Source organism: Callospermophilus lateralis, chromosome 15, assembly GCF_048772815.1.
Source record: "Callospermophilus lateralis isolate mCalLat2 chromosome 15, mCalLat2.hap1, whole genome shotgun sequence".
Classification (NCBI taxonomy): Eukaryota; Metazoa; Chordata; class Mammalia; order Rodentia; family Sciuridae; genus Callospermophilus; species Callospermophilus lateralis.
In genome coordinates, this window is record NC_135319.1 from 38,809,788 (window position 1) to 38,827,473 (window position 17,686).

General features: G+C 34.8%; 1 protein-coding gene across 1 annotated transcript in view; it reads right to left on the minus strand.

Annotated features, from left to right (window-relative positions):
* Window positions 1-17,686, minus strand: part of Ctnna3 (catenin alpha 3) — a 1,643,966-nt gene that overhangs the window by 53,473 nt on the left and 1,572,807 nt on the right. The window contains exon 16 of the mRNA XM_076834267.1: window positions 3,857-3,962. Coding sequence (XP_076690382.1) covers window positions 3,857-3,962 — 106 coding nt within the window. The remainder of the gene's footprint in view (window positions 1-3,856; window positions 3,963-17,686) is intronic.

Genomic DNA, 17,686 nt, shown 5'->3' on the forward strand with positions numbered 1-17,686 from the left:
GATTCCATAGTTTAGCAATTATGAATTGCTCTAAATATTAATGTGGCTGCATTGCTGTAGTATGCTGATTTTAAGTCCTTTGAGTATAAACCAAGGAGTGGGATAACTGGATCAAATGGTGGTTCCATTCCAAGTTTTCTGAGGAGTCTTCATACTGCTTTCCATAGTGGTTGTACCAATTTGCAGTCCCGCTAGCAATGTATGAGTGTAGCTTTTCCCCCACACCCTTGCCAATATTTATTGCTGCCTGTATTCTTAATGATTGCCATTCTGACTGGAGTGAGATGAAATCTTAGAGTAGTTTTGATTTGCACTCTCTAATTGCCAGAGATGTTGAACACATTTTCATATATTTGTTGATGGATTGTATTTCCTCTTCTGTGAAGTATCTGTTCAGTTCCTTAGCCCACTTATTGATTGGGTTATTTATTTTTCAGTGTTAAGTTTTTTGAGTTCTTTATATAGCCTAGAGATTAATGCTTTATTTGAAGTGCATGTGGTAAAGATTTTCTCCCAATCTATAGACTCTCTGCTCATTTTATTGATTGTGTCCTTTGCTTAGAAGAAGCTTTTTAATTTGAATCCATCCCATTTATTGATTCTTGATTTTACTTCTTTGGCTTTAGGAGTCTTGTTAAGAAAGTCAGGTCCTGAGTTCATGAAGAAGATTTGGGACTAGTTTTTCCTCTATAGGCACAGAGTCTCTAGTATAATTCTTTTAGGTTCTTGATCTGCTTTGAGTTGAGTTTTGACAGGGTGAGAGATAGGGATTTAATTTCATTTTGCTACATATGAATTTCCAAGTTTGTCAGCACCATTTGTTGAATACGCTATCTTTTCTCCAATGAATGTTTTTGGCACCTTTTTCTAGTATGAGATAACTGTATTTATGTGTTTGTCTCTGTGTTCTCTATTCTGTACCATTGATCTACAAGCCTATTTTGGTGACAATATCATGCCATTTTTGTTACTATTGCTCTGGAGTATAGTTTAAGGTTCACTATTGTGATGCTCCTGCGTCACTTTTCTTGCAAAGGATTGCTTTGGCTATTCTGGGTCTCTTATTTTTTTCAAATAAATTTCATGATTGCTTTTTCTATTTTATGAAGAATGTCATTGGAATTTTAATAGTAATTGCATTATATCTGTATAATGTTTTTGGAAGTATGACTATTTTGACAATATTTATTCTGCCTATCTGGGAGCATGGGAAAGTTTTAGAGATATTAAGTGATTGATACAAATAAATTTCCTGAGTGTACTGGGTATTTAAATAGAAGGGTTTTATCATACTGTACTGCATAAATTAGTTCAATTATTATACATTAATCCAAAAAATTAAATGTTGAGATGGAAATGTTAACTATTATGATTTTATCATTACATATTGTACACATGTATCAAATTATTACTCTGTACCACATAAATATGTACAATTAAAATAATAAAAACATACACAACTAATTAAACTATTTTAGTTCTTCTCTTTCTTGTTAGCTGACAGTAATTCCTTATTAGTGAATTATACCTGGTATATGCACAATGAATGCATGCACAAGGAAGTAAGGTGGGGAGGAAGAATGAAGAAAGAGGGAACCAGGCAAGCATAATTAGAAGCCTCAACTAATCAGATTGCATTTCATTCTCTCTGCATATGAGCTTTAGAAGTCATGCAAAATAAAACTATTATTGATCTAATAATATATGCATATATTATACTACAATATAATATGTATTTATGTATTTCAAGTTTATACTAGATTAAATTGGAAATTACTTAGCATTTGGCCTTCTGATACTCCAGTAAAAAGCAGACTAAACAGCATCATAGAAATTCTTTACTACATTGAACAAACTAGATAGCAACTAATGCCCCCGGAGAGTTTTTTCATAATATGCATTAGCCACTGAAAATGGCCTTGTTTTCATCATTTTATTCCACAATCAAAATCAGTTATTATTTAATGCCTAAAATTTATATGTCAATCTTTAAAAAAAATCAGAACATTTTCATGGACAATCTCCCAAGATGGCCACTATGAAAACATAACCTGTTTATTTATTAGCAAGTTTGATTCTTCAGAACCCTATTTGTTCATAACAGAAATAATTCATTTGAAACTACTATACCATATGAAATGGAAAAGTCCATACAGTCATCCATAATTCTTCATTAGTCAGTGACTATTTCCTTCAGCTTGTTGTAAAATGTCAAAGCTATATGGAAGTGAAATTGTACCTTTGCTTTCTCTCTTACAATCTGAATAATGTTAAAAACAATGGCATAATTTAATGAAGCTATATTATATAAGTACCTACTATAAGGTTGTCTGGTCAAATTAAAGAATACCCAACATAAGAAAAAAACTTCCAAGTGACAAAGTATTTGAACTTTAAAAACTGTGAATTCCAAAATATACAGAAGAAAAAGGATAGGAAGAATTTAGTATGTTAAAAGTTATTAGTATATGTAAGTCTGTGTAATGAACTGTAAGTTTTCACCAATTCCAACAATATTTAGTCTGTCTTTTAAAAGTGAATGCAATAAAATTCTAAAATAAGAAAAATATAGGGGCATATGTGAGCTGTAGTCATTTATTCAGAGTTGGACATTTTGATTTATAGTAGAATACAACTTGCTTTCAATTATAGGTGTTCCATACTGGCTGAATATTCCCCATCTGAAATACTTGGGACCAGAAGTGTGTCAAGTTTTGGAGACTTATTTATAAATAATTTTTTTTTTAAATTTTGGAATATTGGTTGAACATGCATAATCTGAAAATCTGAAAACAAAATGCCCTAAAATCCAAAACTTATTAAAGTATCAAATCTATTTTTGGATTTTTTAAGGATGCTCAATTTGTACTAAAACATAAGATTAATAAAATTTGTATAATTCTTAAAGCCAAGACAATAAATGATATGTATAACTCAAGGACTTTAAAAAATATTTTCTCTGCTATTATCAGTTTTTATTTGCTTTTCATATATTGTATATTCAAATAATAAAGAATATGGAATTATATGAAATGATATGGAATAAGTGCAAAGCCAAAAAGAGAAGTGTTATTTTCTGAGAAGGAATTAATATTAATTATGAAGCTGAATTAAATATTAGACTTCAAAGTAATGTTATACCCCAGTCTAAATATTAATTGAATATCTCAATAAATTAACTAATGGAACTGACAGATTTTCCAATTAAAGCTATTCAGAAGGTAACTTAAATGATGTAGCTGCTACTTAGAAAACTGAAAAAGAGCCATAAGACATCTAATGAAAGGAAATCAAAGTGTTTAGAAACACCAGTTTCCATAAGAATGATATACTTTCTTTGTTATATATTTTCACTTTAGTATTCACTAATTAGTATTTGTCTTTTAGTTTTATATATAATGTTATAATATATTGTTAACCCAAGAAACTTAACATAATAAAAATTTTAAATGTCTTCATTTTTGAAAAGCAAAAATAAGCAATCTAAAGTGTCAAGGAAAAAACACTGTTTGGTTATTAACTGCCAATTAAAATTAACAGTATTTTTGAAATGAAAAAGCTGATTCAAAAAATCATTTGAAAACATTTAAAGTGAAAAGAAATTTCCCCTAAAAGAAGTTAAGCTTCCTTAGAATTAATTGTCCACTTTATAAATTAATTCTTGATAATATTATTGATACTTGTATATTAATGTTAATAAGTTGTATATTAATAATGTTATAAAATGAAAAATAACCCAAATGCAATTTAAGGAAAATATACAATAGAATAAAAATCCATCTTTGCTCTAATTAATGTTTGAATGGCAAGGAGCAATGAGCATGGATTTCACAATTTCCATTTGTAAATAATTCACCTGGTTAGCAATCTGCCGAGCGAGGACATCCATCCTTGATCCTGATTCTGATATCATTTTAGCTGCATATATCACCTCAGTTGTATGCTTTAGTGGGCCTTTGCCTCTGAAAATAAAAGAATGCATGTTAGTTTGAGTGGTTCATAAAACAATGGATGTATATTTATATTGATAGATAAACATCTATATTTGCATATATAAAAGATTTGCATCCCAGTGTATTGGCAATTAGTTTTACATACTTTGGTCTTGGGTAGGTACCAATCAGACTAAAGTCTTACATGAAATTTTATCTAAAAAAATAAAAGTTTTACTGTGTTAAGATTCAGAAAATGCTACAAAGAAGATGGATTTCATTGCATCTTCATTTCCAGGTGTTTATTATAGTAAATAGCAGCTTAGAGATGCTCTTGGAAATCTCTGAGATGCCTAAAGACAAAGGTATTTTCCTGATTCTAGCAACGAAAATTATACTTTGGACACTATATACATTTAAAACTGCATTTTACCAACAAGGTTACTTTTAATTTTTCTATTTTAATCCGTATTTTATGGTTTTTTTAGTTATTGGTATTAGGTTTTTATCATATTATCTTTTCTCCATATTACTTCAAACACAGAGAGTCCAAGCCTGACAAATATATAATCTGGGACATTTAACACAGGAGCATAAATCAAATTCTTCCCCCAGTTGGCCCTGTGTTGTCCTTCCAGCTTTAAAGAGAAGATATCCTAAATCTTACCTAAGTAAATCCACTTACTGTAGCATCACTTCAAAGGAAAATGCAATGAGTGGAAATTTTCTCTCAGACAAAAATGGTATAGGCCTGAGAACAATTCAACAGAAGTACTTAAAAAGAGGTACCCTCTGTTCATCTTAAATAATGATCCAGCCTTATTTTGAAGGAATATGTTATAAAATTAGCTGTCACACAGTTGCCTGCTGGGAGCCATCAGCCAAGTAGGTATGACAATTTCCTTGCCAGCTTACTCCCATGCTGTCTAGTGGAAGGACTTCTGAAAGGTGACCTTGCTCAAGGACCAGGACGGTTTAGCATAATAGGAGATTAGGGTGTTCCCCCTTTAGAATAGGGCAGTTTAGCATAATAGGAGATTAGGGTGTTCCCCCTTTAGAATAGGGCATATCCTGCTACTGAGTTCCTCTTGAGTGCTTAGGGTCAGACAGTATATTTTGGGAGACAGAAGCCCATGTGGAGTGGATTTGGGCAGAGTAGTGATTTGGGGAGAAGTGGATTTGGGCAGAGAACGTGGATTCCCCCAGAGCGTGTTTATAGACGGCCGGTGTGAGTTCGGGAATAAAGAATTACTGTTTGAATCTACAAGCTGTGTGGAGACTCGTGATTTGTGCCCAGCCAGAGACTGCGGCAGTTGCCCACCCATGTACACAGTTTGTGCTAGTCATGAGAACCATCCAGGTGGCCCAGTTGTCTTTATAAGATTTTGACATGTATTTGATCTTGTTTTGCCTACCTCACAGTTTTGTCATTTTAATACCACGATGTGAGCATTAAAAAAAAAGGCAGGGGGTAGGAATTGAATTGTAAAAAATATAATAGGGAGTCTAACTTCAGAGTGCCCCAGAAAGTCAATGGTACCTGTAAGAACACCATTTATGTATTCTTCCTTACATGCTTTGTTTTGTTTTGGTTTTTGTTTTTTGTTCAGGGGCACTTAACAATTGAGCCACATCTCCAGCCCTTTCTTTGTATTTTATTTAGAGACAGGTTCTCACTGAGTTGCTTAGGGCCTTGCTAAGTTGCTGAGGCTGGTTTTGATCTCACAGTCCTCCTGCCTCAACCTCCTGAGCCCCTGGGATTACAGGCATATGCTACTGTGCAAGGCACAGGGGATATTGTTGTCTCTGTCTAATCTTCTTTAATCAAGTCTCTTGCTTTTAATCAATCTCTTCTTTCTAAAGTATAAGAAAAAATAAATATATCATAGTAGTTGAGTAAATCTGGATTCATATTATCTTGAACTGTTTCCCAAAACAGACTACTTCCTACTATGTATAAATCAAGAAAGATCAATTACTCCTCCGTGCCTCAGTTTCTTCAGTGATAACAGTAGCACCGACCACATATGGACATTCTAAGAACTATATGAGCTTATTTCTATACAGTGCTCTGAATGTTGTTGCTTTAAACAAAGCAAGCATTCACCTATATACGTTATAGCTATTCTTACTTGAAGACAATTTTGGTTCAAAATGCCCTGGAATACAAGCTGGATTGTTTTCAGGATTTTGCAGGCAGGGAAAGAAGGAAAAAGGACACTTATTACATTTTTGGAGCAACTTTCTATTTGTTCCTTCAGTGATTGACCATTTTGATATGAGAGCAGCATTTCTGCAGAGGAAAATCGGTACTGGCTTTGGCAAATTACTGTGAAAGGGCAGTCAGATACCTTCATATCTAGATCATTTTACTTGGATCTCCATACTTCAAAGATGTGAGGTGTGTGCAACTAGACTAGAAGAAGAAAATGAGATTTTTTTGTTCTATTTCCTCTTCCCAGAAAAAAAAGATGAACAGTTATCAGAATTAATGAAGCTGTTGCGTCTAATTAAAACTACTTTTCTCCCTATTTCCTCACCTTCTTGTTGTTACTACATGAACTCTCAAAGATTTGCTTACTGGTTTTCTGTTATTTTTCCCTAGCAGAGAATGGGACCCTGGAAGAATGGTTCATTTAAGCAATGGTCTCAATGCTTTAGGGGAAGGAGAGATAATAAGGAAGGTGGAAGAGAACAATAAACTGGTCAGAATTAGAAAAAAGATTTTATGAATTCAAAATACAGTGAAGTTACAAGAGAAGGGGAATGAAAATAATCTTTGTCTATGTGTTATTTACACCTTGGACTGAAACCTAATGTTAAAACTGACCTATCTGTTATTAAAGGAATATCTTTGTTCACTAAGAAGGGTAGAGCTATGTAGTGATAAAAGAGGAGATTCATACAGCTAAGTGGTCAGAGAATTCTACACCTGAAAACCTGAACTCTCAAAAGCTTGTGCCAGAAATGTCCCCTTCCATTATGTTTGTATCCTTTCTGTGGTGCCTCTCAAAGATATTACAGACAAGTTTCCTTGTGAAAATAGAAGAGTGTATGTAACACAATGAGAATCTGGCCTTAGAGATGGTTATCCTCACACTTCTCTGAATCTGCTGACTTAGGTTGCTTTGAAATTAAAAAAAAAAAAAGTCAACATTAATCATTACGATATTGGAGTTGCTCTTATCAAATTTACTTTACGCATCAGGGAGGACTAGAAGTTATGTACAGGGTTATGTTCAAGAAAGGCATTGCATTTCATTATTTCTATGCATCTCTGGAGAAAGTTAAACTTAAATAAAGCTGTCTAAGCTCCCAAAGGCAATGCATCAATTTTCAAGGTCTTAAACAATGGGCAAAGGTTGTTACTAAGGAGAGCAGCTAAAGCTCTCATAGCTTACACCATAGACAAAGACTTAGATCTAAGGAATGCAGCTAATGTACCCTTTCCCTCAAAATAATATATTTCCTGTATAAAAACACTATGCTGATAAAAGAAAAATCACCTCTAACTTTAAACACAAATCTTGTTATGAGCCCACTATCATAAAAATAACGATAAGGGTTAGAAATTAAAAGCAATGATCACACACTATGACAGACCACAATCATTCCCTTTCCCACATTTTTAATTAAATGTATTGCTTGGCAAGCTTCCTACTGAGTGCCAAACAAAATCCACATTTTACAAATGATTCCATAGCATGCCAAGCTTCCAGAGGAAGCCATAATTACTGAAACTATGATAAATTTTTAACATTCTCTGCCTGAAATGTGCTGTGTAATGAAAGCTTTTTTAAATTGGGAAATACATTCAAAGGTTGTTTGCTGCCTTCATTTTCATAATAGGGTCCCAGGATTTCTTGTCAACAAACTGTGCCTTAAATCATGGAGTTGGATCCTACAAAGAAAGATGCCCAGAGGAGGAAGGAGGGAGATTGAAATATTTGAAAATATTTAAAGAAACCAGAGGTGAGAAACTTTTAATGAACTGAGGTTATAAAATAATAATCTATCTCCTAAAAAGGAGGGTAGACGGAGGTCTGAGGTGGAGGGCTGGCCCAGTGACAACTGTATTAGGTGAAGCATGTTTGTTTAGCCAGGCCTTACTGCATACATATTGCACAACATCCTGTGGCATACAGTAAATGTATACAATTTTACCTGTGCTAATTTAAAACTAAAAGTAATTTAAAAAATTAAGAGTTAGAAGGTGTCATGGAAACCCTGCAATAATTCAAAGATAGAGATACCACAGGTATTTCAATTAGGTGAGTGAAAGGGACACCTCTGAAATGTAATTTCTTGGTTTAACATAAACCTGTTGACCATTTCTGACATGTCCATCCTTGACTCTCTTCCCATTTCTGGCATTCGATTCCTCCTTCTTTCTTTTGACTAAGCACAAGCAATTAGAAGATGGTGCAGATGACCAATTAGCTGGGGTTCAGATTTAAGAACCAAAAAACACCAAATGGTTTCATATATTTATTTTGTCTTTTTGGCAACAGAGGATAAACAAAATGATTTGGTAACTTCTGCTACTGATTGAAAATGAAACAGAAAGCTCAATTATATTGTCTGCATTTTGTTAACTCTTAAATCTTTGATAACAATATTATTCTCCTTTTTAACCAAAAATTTTTACCTTAATCTTCACCTCACCTGTTCTAGGCAAGCATTCTACCACTGAGCCACAGCCCCAGGCCTACCTTAATCTTCTTTTCCTTTGGTCCTTATATTTATTTTGAATAAGTCCCATGATATCACAGTTCACTTAATAGATGAAAACAATGATGCTGTACATTTCTTCCATAATACTATTTAACACATTTATCATTTTCTACATGTTAGTTTCCATTCACACACTATCAGTATAATCACCTTCTGAATTTAGAATCGTTATTATCTTTATTTTGCAAGTGAGGAAACTGAGGAGAAGTTAAACATATCTTGACCAAGTCACACAGCTTATAAGTATTAGAGATGGGACTTGAACTTAGGCAGTTTGGCCTGAGAGTCTGCTTTTAAAAGCTGTGCTATACTGCCTCCTGTAAAACACACTAAGTTAAAATTAAAATACCAGAAGTTCTGTTTAGCCACTGATGAGAGTTACCATTTATTCAATAAAGAGCAAAGATGAAGGTTAGATTAAGGCACTGGTTATCTGGGAAATCCACCAACAGTGACTCGCTCACACCCAGAAACCTCAAGGAAAACTGCCTAAATCTGTGTCCCCAGAAAAATGAGAAAAATATCCTATATGGCATGGACTTGGTAGGTTCATGGCAAATGGTTAAATGGCTCCAGAAGCCTACTGCCTAGAGTTTCTTGAGACAGTATTGCTTTCTTTTTTTACCCTAATTACCTTTCCTTCTTCTTCCCACATCCTAAACACTACCTTCTCCAACTTAGACATCACATGTGTCATGCTAGAAGGGAAACTGTGTTTCAATGTTTATTTATGATGTATCAAATGAATTTTTTATCTGAAAGTCCTAACTTTAGACAAAGTTTTATTTTGTTTTGCTTGATTATTTATAGCATTCAAATTGATGCTGCAATAGAATAAAATGAATAGAAACTTGGAAAATACATTTAATTTGCATTCCAGTAATTTTACTTATTAGCAAATTAGTCTTAAGTAAATAAGGACTTTTGCTGGTCTGAGCTTGTTCTCTCTCCATTAAAATAATGATTGTCATATTTTTCATATGGTAAGGAACATAAAATCAAATGTGTTACAAAATATTTGTCATATAGTAGTTGCTTATCACTTGCAAAGTTTTCTTTCCTTTCTCCATTTACAAATAATGACATCTTATAAAAATTACCCTTTGATCTTTTTATTTAAATATTATAGTACTTGCCAGATATTAACTGAATTCACTTCATTAAGATCTTTTTATATCTGCTGACAATATTGTTCTATATAGCCTTGTCTATAACATCCTTTCACCAAGACAAAATAACATAAAATATATACCCACATAAACTCTGTGTGTGTGTGTGTGTGTGTGTGTGTGTGTGTGTGTGTCTGTGGTATTGTTATTGTTGTTCAAGGTTATTGTTTAACTTTTTATACAGTTTATTTCCACTTAGTGATGGATCTCTATGGTAGTGTAACTTCCCAGGATTGATGATTTAGTTCTATAAGGGAACCACCAGAATTCCTTTACTTGTAATTCTGTGTTAGATTAAAAAAGAAAATAATGAAATTATCATGAAAACAACTCAAATGCTGAGATGAAGAGAGATACCACACTCAAACAAGGACACAATGTTTCTCTACTATTCAGACATAAAACTTGAATTAGGCAACTTTCTCCCTCTAATGTTACTTTCCCTTTAAAGTGTCATTCTCAAGTTTTGAAGACTCTATAAAAGTCCTTGGTAAATCAGCTAGTGAATAATCAGCTAACAATCATCTGGAGTAATTAGAATCCTAAGGAACCTTTGGGATTCAAGTCTCAAAATGATGTTGCTCCATGAGAGAGTAAAAATATGTCTGAAAAAATTATGCATATATTATACAATTATAGATATATTTGTCATTTCTTCTTTTCTTGTTCTATATTATTCAGAACATCAAAATATGTATGAGAACATCAAATGTCTTAGTGGCTTCAAACAGTCAAGTTGATTTTTCTCTCAAATCATAGTGAAGGTGGCTTGTGGGGTAGTAAGCTATGTACCACACAGTTGTTCAAGGACCCCAGTGGTAGCCTCTAAAGATCCAGGACTCTCTTCTGCAGGGAACCATTGTAGTCAGGCATCCAACACCTGAAAAGAATGAGACTAGAGGATCTCACAGGAGGCTCTAGGGACAGGATAGAATTGGTACATAGAACTCACATTCACTTTCCAGAATATAGACAAGGACTCATGAAGCTGCAGAGAAGGCTGGGAAATGTGTCAAAATTGGGCCCAGGAAGAGAAGGGTTTCATGAACTCATGACATATTCCCAGGGTTGTTGACATCCAATACAGTATATTTTCCATTTCAGCAATAAAGGGGTTGTGAAATTTTGGATGTCACCAAGTAGAGTGGAAATTTGGGAAAGAACCACGGTCCTTTACCAATACAACTGAAATTATAAAACAGATACTCTGTCTGGGCACAAGGCCAATTCTATTTCTTATTTTGAAATTGTCACAATGTAGAGACCATTATTAACAACAAAAATTACAAAGGTTCTGCTTTGTGCATGATAATGAAAGTCTGTCTTATTCATCACTGTATTTGTTTATGAAACAAGGATGAGACTTATTTTAGAGAAATTTCAGAAATCTATCTAGGAGAATACTTAGGTAGAGTTACTATTATTATTGCTGCTGATGTTAATGTTATAATTGTGTGGTAGTGGTTTGTGTTTGTGTGTATGTGTGGGTAGGGAGTAGCGATTCTCTACCTCATATCTACGAACTAGTTTTCCAATGAGGTGTAAGCCATAAATCTTTTCTTCTGTTCTTTTTTTTTTTTTTTGCAGGGGGTCAGGTTACCAGGGATTGAACTCAGGGTCACTCCATCACTGAGCCACATCCCAGTCCTATTTTGTATTTTATTTAGAGATAGGATCTCACTGAGTTGCTTAGCGCCTCGCTTTTGCTGAGCCTGGCTTTCAACTTGTGATCCTCCTGCCTCAACCTCCTAAGAGCTGGAATTATAGGTGAACACTAGTGTGCCTGGCCTGTTCTTCAACTTTTAGATTCTCCAAATTCCTCTTAACCTCTTATAATTATCAAATCCACAATAGACTACAAAATTCAGAGAAGGAAAACACCTACAGTAGGAACAAGTAGGATTAGAAAAAAGAATTTCTTTATCAAAGTTTGCTTGTTTTTAATTTGGAGGCAAAATAGAGGTCAACAAGACAGATATTTGTCTTTTGTAAAACCCACTATTTCAGTTCTTCCTAACTAAAGATTTTTCCATTTTCTGTTAATTTTGTACTGAAAATATACATAATAACAGGTTTTGTCCTGTGATTTTTCCTCTTCCAGGAACTGTTATGATTGATTAACTGTCTCACTCCACTTGGTTCTCACACCCTACCCTGCTGCAGAGTGGTGCAGTGGTTTTGCAGTGTGCACATTTAGGAGTTGGCATTATGTCCTGGAACTTCTATCATTGTGCATATATCATCTTGTGCTGCCTTGCATGCTCACTCTATGCCTGATGTTTTTACTCTTTTCATCCTATTAACCAGGAAATAGAATCTTAGAAGTTCAAAATTCCTAAATTTTTTCCAAGGTATAGAAATACAGGTTAGTTAAAGTTGAATAACAAAGAGTTTAAGTCAGTACATTTGGAGCCAATTAAAAATAAATTACATGGTCTTAGTATCATCATAGGGTTTTCAGTGGTCATCTTAAAGCATTAAAATTCAATCAATACCTCTGAATCAGTGGACTATTTCACATGTTGCAATGGAACAATCCTCTCTCTCTTCTCTCTCTCTCTCTCTCTCTCTCTCTCTCTCTCTCTCACACACACACACACACACACACAACTAGAGATCCCCAGCCCCTGTTTTGAATGAAGTCCTATTAAAGCATCCTTCATTGCTACTTGAACTAATTTCAAGGGGCATTGAAAAAAAAAACAAAGAAAAACAAACCAAAAACCTCTTCTTTCTCTTCTTTGGTTGAATTTCTATTATTAATGATCTCACATTTATCTTTTTCTTCTCCTTTTTCTTCCATTCTACTTGGGTCTATAAATAAATACATCTGGGAATTATTATCCCCAATGAACTTTTAGTTCATTGAGAAATGTAATCTAGTGATGAGGACCTGGGGTTGACGATATGTAGTTTAATAGAATGAACAATGAAGCCATTAATGGTATTGTGACCCTTAACACTGGTGAAAACTGTGGCTTCTAAGCAGAACTTCTTTCCTAATGCCAGTCTATTTTTTGAATGATTAATAAGTTATTTTATTACCATATCTAAAGGTCGTAGCCATATAAGAAAAATTGCCACTCTTCTCTCCTCTTCCAATGCTGAGAAAAATCATACATCGATCTAAAGAGAAAATTGGAGTTGGTAGCTTTCTGCATCCCAATAATGCTTCCTCTACAACCTACAACAGGCATCATTCTTGTATCAGTTATTCTTATCCTTCTTCCCATTGTAGGACTTATGTTTTTGTTTCTATCCAAAATAACCTGTAATGCAACACAGGCGTATTTACTGCAACTTAAGTTCCATGTGTATAATGGAGTCATATTAAGTTAGGAAACTGTGTGGTCAGAATGGAACCATTTTTAAAAATTCCCCAATAGGTATCCAATCATAACTGTAGCCCCTTTTCATATCCATACAAATTTTTAAGGTGTGGCTTTTTAATTGTTTTCTAAATTGATTTTATTTCTTTAAATACATGACAGCAGAATGCATTCCATTCTTATTACACATATAGGGCACAATTTTTCATATCTTTGCATATAAAATATGTTCACGCCAATTCGTGTATTTATACATGTACTTTTTTTCATTACAATTCTTATTACACATATATACCACATTTTTTTTATATCTCTGTATATAAAGTAGGTTGACACCCAATTCGTGTTTTTATACATGTACTTTGGATAATGATGTCCATCACACTCCACATATTTGCTAATCACCTGCCTCCTCCTTTTCCCTCCCTTCCCTCTTCCCTATCTAGAATTCATCTATTTCTCCCATAGTTCCCCTCTCCCTACCCCAATATGAATCAGCCTCTTCATATCAGAGAAAACATTTGGCATTTGTTTTTTGTTTTTGGGGGGATTGCCTGATTTCACTTAGTATTATCTTCTCCAATGCCATCCATTTACCTGCAAATGCCATGATTTTATTCTCTTATGTTGCTGAGTAAAATTCCATTATGTATATATACCACATTATTTTTTATCTATTCATCCACTGAAGGGCATCCAGGTTGGCTCCACAGTTTAGGTATTGTGAATTGTGCTGCTATAAAAATTGATGTGGCTGTGTCCCTGTAGTATGCTGTTTTTAAGTCCTTTGGGCATAGTCCGAGTAGAGGGATAGCTGGGTCAAATGGTGGTTCCATTCCCAGATTTCCAAGGAATCTCCATACTGCTTTCCATATTGGCTGCACCAATCTGCAGTCCCACCAGCAATGTATGAGTGTATCTTTTTCCCCATATCCTCACCAACACTTATTGTTGTTTGTCTTCATAATAGCTGTCATTCTGACTGGAGTGAGATGATCTTACAGTAGTTTTGATTTGCATTTCTCTGACTGTAAGAGATGATAAGCATTTTTTCATATATTTGTTGATTGATTGTATATCCATCCAAATTTTGAAGTAGCTAATCTAATAGATTGGATCCATAAACTCTTCCTATCAGAGAAAGGGGCAGTGCTTTGTTGGGAATAATATTGGGGGACTGCCCTCCCAAGTGGGCCTTCTTGCTAGATTCCCTTTTGGGGAGCACTCTTCTACAATTTTGCCATGCCAACCCACTTCTGAGCATGTGTTTGATTTATCCTGGAACCTTGATATTTCTAACAGTATAATTCTTGTAATTAATTTGTTATTGCTACTATAACAAATCTCTAACAACTTAGTGGCTTAAAACAACACAAATTTATTGTTTTACCATTCTGTACCCCATAAATCCAAAATAAATTTCACTAGGCTAAAGTTGCAGCATCAGCAAGACTTGTTCCAGGAAATTTTAATTAGAGAATCTGCTCATTTGCCTTTTTTTTCAAGCATCTAGTGGCTGCCTGCTTTCCTTAGCTTGTGATTTCTTCTTCCATCTTCAAAGCATGTCACCACTATCGTGCTTCTGTCATCTCACTGGTGGCCTGTTTTCTGTTCTCCTACTCCCTCTTGTGAAGCCCCTTGCTGTATTGAAGACATCCAGATAATTCAGAATAATCTCTTAAGTTTCAAAATCCTTAACATAATCTCATCTGCAAAGTCCCTTATTCCATATAACACTCACAGGTTGGAGGAGGAGATGGATGACTTGGGGATCATTATTCACCCTGCTACAGTTCCCCAATCACTACCAAGATGCCAGAGTTGCCTCCTATGAAAAAGCTATTGGTTCCATGAATTTAGATCAAATCAGCTAGAACAAATGGACAGTACTATAGAATTTGCTTTTCCAATCACTGTTCTTTCTTTCTTTCTTTTTTTAACATGACCAATATCATTCCAATTGCCAGTGAAAAGTTCAAGTTCTTGGTTCTTAATTGTTTGCTAGCTATAGACATCCTTTACTTATAATTCATACTCAAGGGGGTAACCTAGGAAATATGGAGAACTGTGGAAATCAGAATTGCCTGGGGAGAAACTATGTGTGTTTGGTGTTTTTCCTCTTTGTACCATTTATACCATACTTTAAATTTAACCTGCCTTTCTGCTCTCCCGGTGCTACACATTAAACACACTTAGACTGAAGGCAATTTGTACCCTGAGAAGTGACAAGAAGAAGGGTGGAATCTTATTCTGGGGGAAATGGAGAAAATTTTTAGGTTTTATTTATTGGAAACCAGGGATTGAACCCACGGAGGTACATCCCCAGCCCTTTTTAAAAATATTTTAAGACAGAGCCTTGCTACATTGCTGAGGCTGGTTTTGAACTTGTGATCCTCCTGCCTCAGCCTCTTGAGTTGCTGGGATTACAGACCTGTGCCACTGTACCCAGCTTCAGGTGATGATTATATGTACTCTTTCCTCTTTGAGATCCACATAATTTGAAAACTCTAGAATTTGTTTTCATAAGACAATAAGAAGCTATACCCATTTCATATTTGAAAGGATTACTTAGGGACAACATTATTGTTAAAAATCACAAGTTCTTGATTATAAAAATTGTGAAATATGATATAAACTTCTCAGTAGTGATGTTCCAGGTTCATATGAGTATAGTGAAAATTGACAAGAAGGTCATTTTTATCTTCCCTCATACATGCAAAAGTTGTCCCTGTTATGACCTCTTCCTACATCTCCCCAAGAGATTGTAAGTCATTATTCATCCACACCTTTTCAAGCCATAGTGGAAAATCTGTACTCAGCATCAACATTTGAAAACATGTCTTTTCTTACCCTCTACACATTACTTCTCTGAGTGTGTACATTAATCAAACCAGTGTACTGTAAATACAATCACACTCTCTGACTGTGGGAGTTCTTCTTTTTCCTGTTGGTAGTGGCCTCAGCATTAATCATGTGCACAATCTCTTACAGAGCCTGGACATTTTTCCAGCTTCCCCTTAACCCACTGTGATATACTGGCTGTCCTTGCTCTTTTAATATCAGACCAAAAATTATAGGGTGTTTAAGTCAGTTTTTGTGCTCCTGTGATTAAAAGACCCAACCAGAACAATTGTAGAGGAGGAAAAGTTTATTTGAGGGCTCACGGTTTAAGAGGTCTTAGTCCAGAGAAGGCCAACTCCAATCCTCAGGCTCAAGGTGAGGCAAAGCACCATGGTGGGAGAATGTGGCAGAGGGACCCAGCTCACATGATGATCAGGCATCAGAGAGTGAGAGAAGTCCCCACTCACCAGATATAAATATATAACTCAAAGCCATGCTCCAATTCCCACCTCCTCCATTCATACTCTACCACTTCAGTTACCACCCAGTTAATCCCTATGAGGGGATCAATTCACTGATTGGGCTGAGACTCTTACAACCCAATCATTACTCCTCTGAACCTTCTTGCATTGTTTCACAGGTGAACTTTTGGGGGATACCTCATATCCAAACCATAACATAGAGGTTCAGAAGATAGTCATTTTACATTTAGAAAGTAATATAATTTGGTTATTATTATTTAGCATTTGACCATGCCAAAGCCTACCAACTCATTTCTTACCCTGCTCATGATTCAATGTTATCCTAAGATCCAGATGAAGAAACAGATCGAAGTGAAAAGAACACTACCTTTGTCAAGACCTATCATAGTTAATGGACTGGGTATAGGACTATTCAGTGATCTGACTTGCCCCCAGTCGCAGGCCTTGTTGTTTCTGAGATGACAAGAATCCACCAGCTGATCTTTGGCATGCCCTCCTTTCCCTAGTCTAGTCGGTACAATGACAGTTTATTAAATTCTAGGACACTATAAAGTCTAATAATCTCAATTTTCAGCTTGGGAGTAACTTAAAACATACTGTTTTATGCAGCTAGTTTTCACATTAATGTGTAATTACTGCTGCTCTCAATCAATTTACATATTTTATTATCATATCATGAAGTTACCCAAAGTCAATTTCTAAACGGTAGGAATTTAAAATTTGAAATATTCAGCTTTTGTTGAAACACACACATATTACTACTACTAATACTACTATTATTACTACTGTGATGGATGACAAAACCAAAGTTCACTGTAAAACAAAATTATAAAAACATTATGATGAGAAACCTATGCCTGGGGAAATGGTTAATTCCCCTTCCCTTTGTCAGCCTTTCTTCAAGAAACCTAATTAACCCTCTCCTACTTTTTGGAATAAGTCTGACTACTCCCTTTTGAAATGTAAACACCCCTATGCCAGGCTTTTAGGGTTAGAGATTTAACAGATGCCCGTGAATACAGCCTTTTCTTCTAAATTGTTTCTATAAGCATGCTTTATGTTAGAGACCATATATATATATATATGTCATGTAGATTAAAAAAATATTTAAGAAAATAGAAATCCCCCAATGATAGGATGGGGTCTAAGATGATGCCAAATAACCTATAAATGTTGTGAAAAACTGTGGCTCAGGGCTC